This window comes from Euprymna scolopes, chromosome 6, assembly GCF_053919585.1.
Source record: "Euprymna scolopes isolate OS-2025 chromosome 6, ASM5391958v1, whole genome shotgun sequence".
Classification (NCBI taxonomy): domain Eukaryota; kingdom Metazoa; phylum Mollusca; class Cephalopoda; order Sepiida; family Sepiolidae; genus Euprymna; species Euprymna scolopes.
Genome location: NC_136487.1, coordinates 118,817,877 through 118,830,327, shown reverse-complemented (window position 1 = coordinate 118,830,327; position 12,451 = coordinate 118,817,877). Strand labels below are relative to the sequence as shown.

Below are 12,451 nucleotides of genomic sequence, written 5' to 3'. Positions count from 1 at the left end.
CTTGACAGTAATCTGTATACAATCCTCTGCCTGATAACTTGTGCAAAACTCTATCCAAAACAGCTAAGGACACCTGATAATTAGAAGGAACGAAACTAAGTTTGTCCAAATTCCAAGGCAAACTAATGTAATAACAGTTATTCAGGTATTCGATGGAATAACGAAATGTCTCTATTTTTCCCTTATCGTAATCGCTGATTACTTTGTCGATTATACCTAAGGTTTCCAAGCTAAACATCTTATCGACGTTTCTTTCTACCGCAGCTTCGTCAAAACAGTTCCAAGGATCGACATATTCGGACTTCGCATTCATGACAAAGTAGACGTGCATGATATCACAGGAAGAAAATTCTCCCACAATACGACTATAATTCAGCTCCGATTGTTCTTGTACTGACCGACAGGGTCTAAAGTTATCAATGTACCCAAACAAGATTATTCCTTCAGATAACTCAAACGCAAATCCGTCCCTAAATATAATTATCTGCATGGGTCCCATATATTTTATGATATCAATACCCACCAGACCATGCACTAGAAGAACGTTATCTTTGATACCAGAAAACTCTGTGGCCAACTTTACATTGTGATTTTTGAAGTCAGCGACCATTTTACAGAGTCCTTTAATCTGAAAGGACAGATCCAGATGCTCGCCTATCAAGAAAGGCACTGATCTTGACTTATCTGGAAAACTGACGTTGAGATTTAATGTTTTTTGTCTAATTACCTAGGAATGTTTTAACATTAAATTCACGATTTTTCAAGGGGAGTCGATAGCGATTAGTCGCGTGCTCTCGTGTAATGAATGAATGCGTGAATATAGGATTGACATGAAATTCTTAAAGATAAACTAAAATGACCGAAAAATGGGCTGAAATGACTTAATAAATAAAAAGTAAATGACTTAGAATGACTTTAATGAACTTAAAGATCACTTTTTACAATTGATTTTTCAAAGCACTCTAACTACTGCACCACGGATCAGACCCGTGGCACGGTGGTTAGAGTAATTGGTTAGAGTATGTGAAGTAAATAAAGGGTTCCGCTCAAAATTCCATCCAAATTCCCGAGTTCGACAGAAATATTCCCGAGTTCGACAAGATACACCTGAAGAAGGTCGGAGGGTACATCGACCGAAACGTTATGAAAATCAGACTCAAGATAAAAATACTGTGAAGTAAATTAAGGGTTCGCTTGAAATTCCGTCCAAATTCCGGAGTGCAACAAAATAAATTTAGTTTCATTAAAATGCCAACATTTCATAAAGCTGAGGATTTTAATTAATCAAAAAAACTATTTTTTATAAAAACACACAATTCTTATTTCTTTTACTTTGAAGTTGTAAATACAAAATAAAAATGAAATCAATATTTTATGTAAACAAAAACGCATTTTTCTTTTTAATATGTAATATAATTAGTTGAATTAAAAAAAAAACAGAATTGCAAAAAATGTAATTACTTAAAAAAAATTTAAACTATTTAAATTCTAGTAATCCGCAATATGAAGTTTTTAAACATAGAATTTTGAGTAACAGTATCAGTTTTTTTTTTTTTAAATATTTTAATATAATATAAAAATTGGCAATTTTAAAATAGCAAAATCAATCACAACCTAAAATATTTTAATTGTGATTCGATTTTTATTTGTAGTGGGTGCAACTTGCTTTTAGTATCTATTTTCTTATTAAGTATAAAATTAATACAGTAGACATTGTTAGGGAATTTCCGTCAACAGAGAACGTTAGTAATAAGTTAGCTATTTTGTCAATGTATGTTAAAAAGAAGCGTATTTGTCTTACAAAATTAAGTTTTATATTTATTGTTGTCATTTTTTTTATTCTAAATGTTTATTAATTCATAAATTTCTTTTTAAAATCTACAAACTTTTTGTTTAGTTCTGATGGTGATTCAATATAATTTTATTTTTCTTCCAGGTATATTGATTTTATTAACACAGACAGTGAGAAGTTTTTTTTTTTTGTTTTTTGTTTTTTTTCATAATATATGAGAAATATATATTTTACTTATTAGCATATTTTATTTACAAAAAATAGTAAAAAAAAAAAAATGCCTAAAATCTAACAAAAGAAAACAATAGCAAAATACATTACTTCCATTGTAAGAAATTCTCTTACTCATTTTTGCCTATGGCAGAATGAAAGAGACTCAGAAAAGCAACAAAGGCTCACCTTAAATCCAAGAATAATTTTATTTACAAAAGGGTAAAAGAGGAGTCCATATTGCAAAAGAGTGCCCTCTTTAGCTTCTGCCAAATGGCGGGTAGTTCTTGCCTTGAAAGGCGAAGGTAGTTGTAGTTCATGCCTTGAAAGGCGAAGGTAGTTTTCTTCTTGTTGAAGATGCTAGTAGAATCGGCCGCTCGTAGAATTGGTTGAGGGTTCTGAAATCCTTCCAGACTGTCGATACGAACAACACACTTTTTGCGATCGATGTTCATAAAATAATATGCCCTCTTGCGGGCAGTGATAAAGAAGTAATTAATCCGTAGAACATTTTAGCCTCCGGCTAATATCCGCATTTAAATGAGCGGAGAAATAAATGGGGTAGAACCATGCCTTAGTTCATTAGGCATAGAGCGAGATTACGCGCGTCTGCTTTGCTCGACGTCAAGTTGAAATCTGTCTTTTGAAACACAAAATTCCCGCCACTTCTGATTCCTCCGCAGCAACTGAGCAATGCAATACGATTGGTCGAAATAATCGCGTGATTTACAATCACGCGGTTATCGCCCTTGCATTCTGAAATTTCTAACACCATTATTCATTTTTAGTGCTTTTGACCATCCGCCAAATTAACACGTAATTTAATTTATGCATAAAATGATGATGTCGACGATTTTGCGTTCAAATTTGGCAATTTTACGCAAGGAAATGGTGATACTTAATGTACACAACTTTAGTGGTATTAAAGGCACTTCACGCTAAATAGATCAGTTATATATTTTGTTTGTTTTTTGGACACAAGTACCACGTTAACTCACCAGAAATATAGAGTAATGATTAAAAAAGTATATATAAAAAAAAGACTTATGCGCCACCACTGAGAATCGAAACCAAAACGTTCGGCTCACAATTTATTTTGCCTCTGCCGTCAATGGCTGGGCTATGAAAACATGTTTACTGCAAGGCTAAAAATTAAAACATGCACCAATAGCTACTACGTTATACATCGTAATGCTCGCGTTCGACCTTCACCTGGCAAATTTCATTTTTTTTTTAAATTTTCACACTTTTGCACCTATTTTTTCAGGCTAAAACCCAAATATAAAGTTTTGCATGGATTCAAATACCTTATATATTAAGTTTCATGTCTTTATACCAAAAACTCTAAGAGGAGTTTGGTAGGAAAAATTTGTTAAACAAAAATATATACGTATACATAAATATATATGGATACAATTTTGTTTTTACTATAAACTTTTTATGCAAATATTATGCAAGTATAAATAATGTAGAATATCTGCATGAATATAATTATACGTAATAGTTGACTAAAGATGATTATCCCATTAGAAAACCGAAGCAACTAATAGGAAATTAATTAAAATGAATGTTTAAAAGAATATAAAAATTAGCTAGATCTTTTGCTAGTGAATGCAATTCCACAACCCATATATAAAAAAATTGTAATTTCTTTTTAAACGAATAGAAAAGAAGGTTGCCTTTTTTCTGTTGTTCTTGGCCTTCGGGCCAGGATCAAAGTGTAGTATCTGTTCCTGCAAGCAAAGACCATATGTGGGGGAAGCCCCACATATAAGACCTTGGTCAATGTAGGGGCAACCCTTCATACCAATTGTCAGTATCCAGCTCCTCTACTCCCCGGGGAGTTGGTCCCCATTTCCCCTTCACTCCTCACTTTAAAAATCGGCCTTGTGCCTAATTTGCTCAGTGGGGGAGCAAATAAATACCTCAAAGTGTAGTATCTGTTCCGGCAGATACTGCAAGCAAAGACCATATGTGGGGCAACCCCACATATAAGACCTTGGTCTATGTAGGGGAAACCCTTCATACCAATTGTCACTATCCAGCTCCCCTACTCCCCGGGGAGTTGGTCCCCATTTCCCCTTCACTCCTCACATTAAAAATCGGTCTTGTGCCTAATTTGCTCGGTGGGGGAGCAAATAAATACCGTGTTCTTCAGATGCTGCACTTAAGGTAATTTGTTCCAGTCAATGGAGGGGAACCCCTCTATACTGGGACAATTACTATTTCTGGACCCAACCAGAGCGTACCTTTTCCCTTTTTTCCGGAGAGCTGGTTTGACCTCACTTTAAAAATGACCTCGTGTCAAATTTTATTTTGGTGGGAAAGCAAATAAATACTAATAGAAAAGAGGGTTTTTAATATGAATAAAAACACAAAAGAAAAACGAATTTTTTTTTTTTTTTTTTTTTTTTTTTACACAGTGATCACCACTTATCAAGGCCCGGAAGCCACTCAGGGATAAGGGTTATTGCAAGTACAGTACATTAGTGTGGAGATTTGATGAAGTGTTTACTTAAGGGGGCGGTTCATTAGGAATTTGTTAACGTTGGACTTGAAGACATCCAAGTTGTAGTCCAGTGGGAAGCAGGCGTGCAATTCTAAGAAAGAAGCTTTGTTCATGAAATCCGCGTTTTGATTTAGGCACAGAAATTTTTCACAGTGATTTCAGCTAGATGGGTGTTTTTCGTGAAAGATTGACGAGGGGGGACCAGAGATTGGAGTTCAGACAAGCACCTGCCATTGAAATAACGATAAAACAAGGATAGGCTCGCAACGTCTCTTCTGTGGGAGAGAGGTTGCAGAGTAGAGAAAAGGGCATCCCTACTAAGCCACGAAGTCTATTTTGTACTCTGTCAAGGCAGAATAGGCTGTTTTTAGCAGCTCCTGCCCAGATATGGCAACAGTATTCCATCCTTGGACATACTTGGCTTTTATATAGATAGAGAATTGCATCAGTAGTGAGATATCTTCTGGAGCGGTAGAAGGATCCCACCATCTTTCCAGCGACCTTGGCAACAGACTTGATGTACGTGTTCCATTTCAGATCAGGAGTAAAGGTCAAACCCAGAAGCTTGTCAAAACACGGGGCCTCACCCAGAGGAGAGCCATCCATCACAATTGATGCCAGATGGGGATCAGAGCGTTGATGATGTAAGGATAGGAGTTTGGTTTTGGATGCATTAAAGGTAACCAGCCACATCTTCCCCCACTGAACCACGCGCTTGAGATCAGAGCAGAGAGAATCAGAGAGAACTTTGTCATTTACAGCCTTTGATGTGTTGCCGTAGATACTTGTGTCATCAGCATAGATGTCAACGAATGATTTAAGTATGTGTTTAGGGAGGTCATTGATGTAGATCAGGAAGAGAGTTGGGCCCAGGATTGACCCCTGAGGGACTCCAGCATTTATATTGCAGGCCTCCGATTTTTGTCCATCTACCACTACTCTTATGAGCCTATCGGAGAGAAATGATTTAATGATTGAGAAAACATTTCCAGTTATACCGTAGCTGAAAATCTTGTGAAGTAGACCCTTATGCCATACCTTGTCGAAGGCCTTTGATATGTCAAGAGCAATTGCCCTAGAAAGGAAGCCTTTGTCAAGAGATTCACTAATCCTGTGGGATATAACCGTCAGCACATCTGCGGTAGATCTTGCAGAGCGGAAACCATATTGTGTGTCACTAAGAAGGTTATAGGAGTATAGATTTACTTCTTCTTCTTCTTCTTCTTCTTCTTCTTCTCCTTCTTCTTCTTCTTTAGTATATTGGCTTTCTAAAATTACAGATTTTATCATCTAATACAGGTTTCCCTGGGCCTCTGTGAGTGAGGCTGACAGACCCCAGAAGCCCTCTTTTAAAAGGACCAAATGCTTTATGTGGAAAAATTAAATGGCTGCAAATATTTAATTATTGATCTGTTTTACAGGAAATAGATATGATACATAACAGGTGTAAAGAGTTGCAGGATGGTTCATGAAAAAGTTACATGAAAATAATAAAAAAATAAATTTACAATATTTAATTTATGTATTTCTGTTTTATTAAATCCTAGGTTTTTTCTCGTCCATAAATGTTTATTTATCTACCGAGTTGATTGCAAAAATAGATTACGAAATTGTACTCATTTTTCGTTCGTGAGAGGGGAATCTATCACCATACTTTCCCTTAAACACGTCTGTTGGACTTTTATTAAGTAGAATAATTAATAAATTTTTTTTTTTTTTTTTTTTAATAGAGAGTAGAAAACGCATTGTGGATGCATTATCGGCAGCTCCTGTTACTCTCGCTTCTTCTTATTTGTCCCTCAGTCCTCATTTTTTAATGAGTGATTTTTCTGAAAAAGCTGTTTTCTAGGTTGGCAGTATTTTGTGCGAACAGTTGGCAGAGATGGCGGAAATTTTTTGTTTCTATGTCTATCTTTGTAGCCATGTCACTAGTAAGGGTGCTGGAGGTAAACGTTTTGTCTGGGCTGACGTTATCCGCCTGATAGTCAGGGACCCGAACCTTGGATTAACCACTAAGGAGGCTGTCCTATCAGCAGGTGCAAAGTACTGGAGCTGCTGTATTGCCATTTGGTGAATGGATTCTGGACCATGCAGTAGCTTCTGGTGGGGCCTCTCGATGCCATACTAGTGGGTAATTGTTACGGCTTTACCTTATCATTAGCTACAAATAAAAAAAAAAAATTCTTCATTTCTTTTTCTCTCTTAGTTTCCCCTCTCTGTCCTGCTCTAAGTAAATCTGACGACCTAGTCCACAAATTCCAAAATTTCATCATGACAAGTTTCAAGAAAAAATACACGATTAAACCCGGTTCTCCAACTTCCAACGTAGACCCCTACTACCATGTCTCTTTCTCCAACATCTGGGGTCTACGTCCTAACCTTCCAGAGGTTGAAACCCAATTACAGGAGACTAAATCAGACCTTTTATTTTTAAGTGAAACTGGCATTGGACAGGCTATTTCCCTAGAAGAGTTCGCAATTAAAGGATACTCTAACTTAACTTCTAAATCTAACCCCCAAGATCGCCATGGGCATTGAATATGTGCCTATATTAAAGATAGCTTTCCATGTGGTAAGAACATCTCCAGGGAAGATCCTAACTTACCCTATATGTGCTTCTGGGTTGCTTTAGCTCACACTACTGCATTTATATTTACTCTCTATCGCCCCCACAACAGCGGAGTTACTATCTTTAAAAGCATATCTGAGAAAATTGACCAAGTCCTATCTGTTTATCCTTCAGCTAACATTCACATATGTGGAGACTTCAATGCTCACAACATCGAATGGTTGACCCACTCAAACAAGACCGATGATGAGGGGAGGTTCTGTCATGATTTCTCCATTGCCTATGACCTCACTCAGATTGTTCAGGAACCCACCCGTGTGCCCAACAATGACGGCCAGTATGCGAGCCTACTAGACTATGTTCAGTTTCTGTTCTGTCGCCTCTTGGATCTTCCGACAACTCTGTTGTATCAATTAAGATAAAAATGAAATGTAATAAGTCCCCAGACGTACCTCTCCATCGTACAGTATACCGATACGCTAAGGCTGACTGGGATAGCTTTCGTACATTTATATCTGATCTACCTCTGCATTCCGTGTTTAAAAAGGATGTGTCCTCTATAGTATCAGACCTGACGGAATGGTTAATTGTAGGTATAGACCGTTTCATACCCTCTAAAAAGTTTCATCAAACCTAATAGCCAGCCATGGTTCTCTCCAGAATGTGCTGCTGCCATTGCTCACAGAAATCACTTTTTCCACTGCTTCCAACATAATCGATGTATGGAAATTAAAGCCGCTTTCAGGACTGCCAGCAACCATTGTAAGAAAGTAATAAAGAACGCAAGAGAGTTGTATGCTCAATCCGTTAAGTTCAAAGTAGCTGAACAGCGGCTTGGTTCCCACCAGTTTTGGCAAATAGCAAACAGAATCCTGAACAGAAGCGTGTGCTCTATCCCAACTATCATCAATGGACCTGAGGTAATCTCATCAGCATCAGACAAAGCCAAATTCTTTGTAAAGAACTTTGCAGCTAATTCTACCCTTTGCGACCAAGGCCGCCAACCCCCAATATTTCCTCCTGTATCAGAAAACACGCTATGTGATATACGTATATCTGTACGTGATGTTGCCAAGCTAATCAAAACCTTGATTCCAGTAAAGCAACTGGCCCTGACGGTATTCCAATTATAGTACTCAAAAAACTTCAACCTGAACTAGTGCCCATACTTACAAAACTGTTTAAACGTTGTCTTAAGGAGAATAGTTTCCCATCTCCCTGGAAAATTTCATCAGTATGCCCTGTATTTAAGGATTCAGGTGATCGTTCATCCCCCTCTCAGTACAGGCCAATAAGTCTTCTATGCGTCATGAGTAAATTGCTGGAATCTGTGTTAAATAGAGAAGTAATCAACCATCTCAACAAAAATAACCTTCTTAGTGACACTCAATATGGTTTCCGTTCTGCTAGATCTACAGCAGATGTGCTTACAGTTATATCTCATAGGATTAGCAAATCTCTCGACGGAGACAACCTTTCTAGGGCAATTGCTCTTGACATATCTAAGGCCTTTAATAGGGTATGGCATAAAGGTTTACTTCACAAGATCTCTAGCTATGGTATAGCTGGAAATGTCTTCTCAATTATTAAATCATTTCTTTCTGATAGGTTCATAAGAGTAGTAGTTGAGGGGCAGAAATCAGAAGCTCACAGTATTAATGCGGTGTCCCTCAGGGGTCCATCCTGGGCCCAACTCTTTTCCTGATCTACATAAATGATCTTCCAAATCACATCCTTACATCATTTGTAGACATTTATGCTGACGACACTACCATTTATTGTAGCACATCTAAGACAGTAAATGACCAAGTTCTCTCCAATTCTCTCTCCTCTGATCTTGAGCACATAGTACAATGGGGAAAGGAGTGGCTGGTTACCTTTAATGCATCTAAAACCAAGCTTCTCTCATCATCAACATTCTGATCCACATCTGGCATCAATTGAAATGAATGGCTCTCGTCTTCAGGAGGCCTCAAGTTTTGACAAGCTTCTGGGCTTGACCATTACTCCTGATCTTAAATGGAACACGTACATCAAATCTGTTGCCAAGGCCGCTGGAAAAATGGTGGGATCTTTCTATCGATCCGGTAGATATCTCACTGCTGATGCAATTCTCTATCTATATAAGAGCCAGGTACGTCCAAGGATGGAATACTGTTGCCACATCTGGGAAGGAGCTGCTAGAAAGGACTTGTCCTGCCTTGATAGAGTTCAAAATAGACTTCGTAGCCTCGTAGGAGATGTCCTTTTCTCTTCCCTTCACCCTCTATCTCACAGAAGAGATGTTGCGAGTTTGTCTCTGATGTATCGTTATTTTCATGGAAAGTGTTCGACTGAGCTTCAGTCTATGGTCCCCCCTCGCCTAACTTTCACAAGATACACTCGTCTAGCTGTAAACACTATCAATAATTCCCTCCACTCTTTATCTGTGCCTAAACCTAAACGTAGATTCCATGAACAAAGCTTCTTTCTTAGAACTGCATGCCTGTAGAATTGTCTTCCGTTTTCCTGCTTTCCGGCTGACTACAATATGGTTGTGTTCAAGTCTAACGTAAATAAGTTCTTGATGAGCCGTTCCATATAAGTTATCAAATTTACCAAATTTTCATTACTAATGATTACTATATTGTCCAATTTCTACTGTACACTCTTTAACCCTTATCCTTGAGTGGCCTCTTGGCCTTGATAATGTGGTGATGCCTATGTAAAAAAAAAAAAAAAATGAACAAGTGTAAGTTAAAATTTGAAATTAATGTTTTTCAGATCTATTTTAGAAATTAGTTTGTTAGTGCTCCATGAAAAACCTTCGCCCTGCTCAGGGGCTCCATGGTATCCTGAAGTTTGTGAAACCCTGATCTAAGATATATTACATATAAGCCTTTTTTATTTATTGATAGGTTGGAAGTGGCTAGACGACAGCACCTACTTTCCTAGCGACTGGTGGCGACCAGGAAATCCAAATGTGGGTGACACAAGTGCCATTTATGTATACTTAGAAAAATGGATTTTCGATGGGCATACCTCAACTATAAAGCTTAATTATATCTGTGAGAAAAGCTGGTGTGAGTATAAAGAATGACCATTTTATAATAACGTATTCATATAAAGTTATTTAGTCGGATTTTCCATGTCAGACCTAAATGATTTGCAAACTGATATTTGATTTTAACTAGCAAGTTATTTATGTACAGAGTGGAATGATAACTTTGTCGCCCTAAAGAAAACAACACTACAGCTTTATTTTAAAACTTTTATTGAAAAAAATCAATTCAGATAACTTAATTACATAGTAGAGTTGACATTTGTTCAATGTAGCCGCCTTCAGCCTCAATCACCACCTTGATACAGGTTCGGAACTGGGAGCATGCGTTTTCCACCAGTATTGGTGGGATCTCATCAAATACACAGTGGATGGCAGCGATCAGGCTGGCTTTGATATTGTGGGAGGTCATGTTGGTGATGTTCTTGACATATGACCAAATGAAGTTGTAAAGAGTTTTTGACTTGTAATGGGGGTATGAGACGAATGGATTCGCCAATCATTTTTATAACCATCGGCTGTGCTAAACAACCAATGAAAACGTCCCAAAATTATTATAAAAATTGTCGAATTTTGGATTCAATCAGTTCGCCGTTTACTACGTCACGGACCGCATTTAATTCTTCGCTGCCATCTTGGTTACTGATCTGAACTACGCCGCCATCTTTGTTCAACACAATACCTCAGAACTTAAGAGGTTAAGTATGCCACGGACTGCATTTGATTCTTGGTCGCCATCTTGGTTACTGATCTGAACTACACCACCATCTTTGTCCAACACAATGTCTCAAAACTTAACAGAAGTAGTCCAGCAGATTCAGGTCGGGGGAGGAAGAGGGAGCAGTGAGAGAAGAGTACAAAGTCGTAGCACTCCTTCTGAAGCCAAGCGTGGGTCTCTTTGGACTTGTAGGCCAGCACTGAGTGAGTCCTGCTGCCACAACCAGGGTCTGTCAGCATCCACCTGATTGCACCCAGCTCCCGCCAACACTGGCGGAAAAAGTATGCTCTCAGTTCCAATCCTGTATCAAAGCGGTGACTGTATCCTCATGGCTGACTGGTCAGTGCATGACCGCATTAGTCAGCAAGGAAGTATTAATCCATTAGAGAAAATAGTTTTTTATGGTGACTGTTACATCATTTACAATTGATTGTTAATCAATGTCTTTATCCATTGTACCACGATTCCAAGTAAACAATTATTTTAAAAAAAAGAAAAGCAATACACATTTTGTGGTGCTTATACAAATGACTAGAAAAACACATTCGTTAATACCAAGCCAATTATGCCAAGCGAGTAAAATATGAAAAATTAAAATTTGTTAAGATAAAGTTTAAAAATGTAACTTTTGAAAGGGTAAAATTTTGAAATTATCAAATTTTTTAATGTAAAATTTGCAAAGCTAAAACTTGAAAGTTTGAAATTTTAAAGGATAAAATTTGAAAGTGTAATATTTGAAGATGCAAAATTTTAAATCATAAAATTTAAAAGATTAAAATTGAAAGTGATAAAATTTGAAATGTAAAATTTAAAGATAAAATCTGAGGAGGTAAAATTTGTCAGGGTCAAATTTGAATGTGTAAAATTTGAAGGAGAACATTTGAAAGGATAGTATTTGAAATGTAAAATTTAAAAGATAAAATTTGAATATCTAAAATTTACAATGCAAATTTTGAAGGGTAAAATTTTGAAGGGTAAAATGTTAAAATGATTCTTGATTTTCTAAATAAAATGTCAAAATCATTTTTGACTTTCTGAATAAAATGTCAAAATTATTATTGACTTTCTGAATAAAATGTCAAAATTATTTTTGACTTTATGAATAAAATGTCAAAATTATTATTGACTTTGTGTATAAAATGTTAAACGATTTTTGAATTTCCAAATAAACTGTCAGAATTATTTTTGACTTTTTGAATAAAATGTCAAAATTATTCTTGATTTTTTTTAAATAAAATGTTAAGCGATTCTTGAATTTCCAAATAAAATGTCAATATTATTCTTCACTTTCTGAATAAAATATCAAAACAATGGAAAGGCAACATAAAAAAAAAGAAAAGAATTCCAAAGTTTTAATAAGGGCTGTACTTTTTACAGAGTTCCCCCACCTGCTGCTTTTTTTAAAATACTTTTTTGCATGTTACTAAGCATAAAGCAACTGTGCGGCCTATGGGAACCCAGCAACAAGACATGACAGATAGGGTAAAATTTTGAAGGGTAAAATTTTGAAGGGTAAAATTTTGAAGGGTAAAATTTGTAAGGGAAAAATAAAAGAGTGTAAAATCTGAACATGTAAAATTTTAATGCATAAAATTTGAATCTAAAATTTAAAA

General features: G+C 36.6%; 1 protein-coding gene across 1 annotated transcript in view; it reads left to right on the top strand.

Annotated features, from left to right (window-relative positions):
* Window positions 1-12,171, top strand: part of LOC145278326 (C-type lectin domain family 6 member A-like) — a 35,766-nt gene extending 23,595 nt beyond the window's left edge. Inside the window, exon 3 of the mRNA XM_080130618.1 lies at window positions 9,978-12,171. Within this exon, the coding sequence (XP_079986744.1) occupies window positions 9,978-10,159 (182 nt within the window). The 3' untranslated portion in view covers window positions 10,160-12,171. The remainder of the gene's footprint in view (window positions 1-9,977) is intronic.
* Window positions 12,172-12,451: the final 280 nt, after the last annotated feature.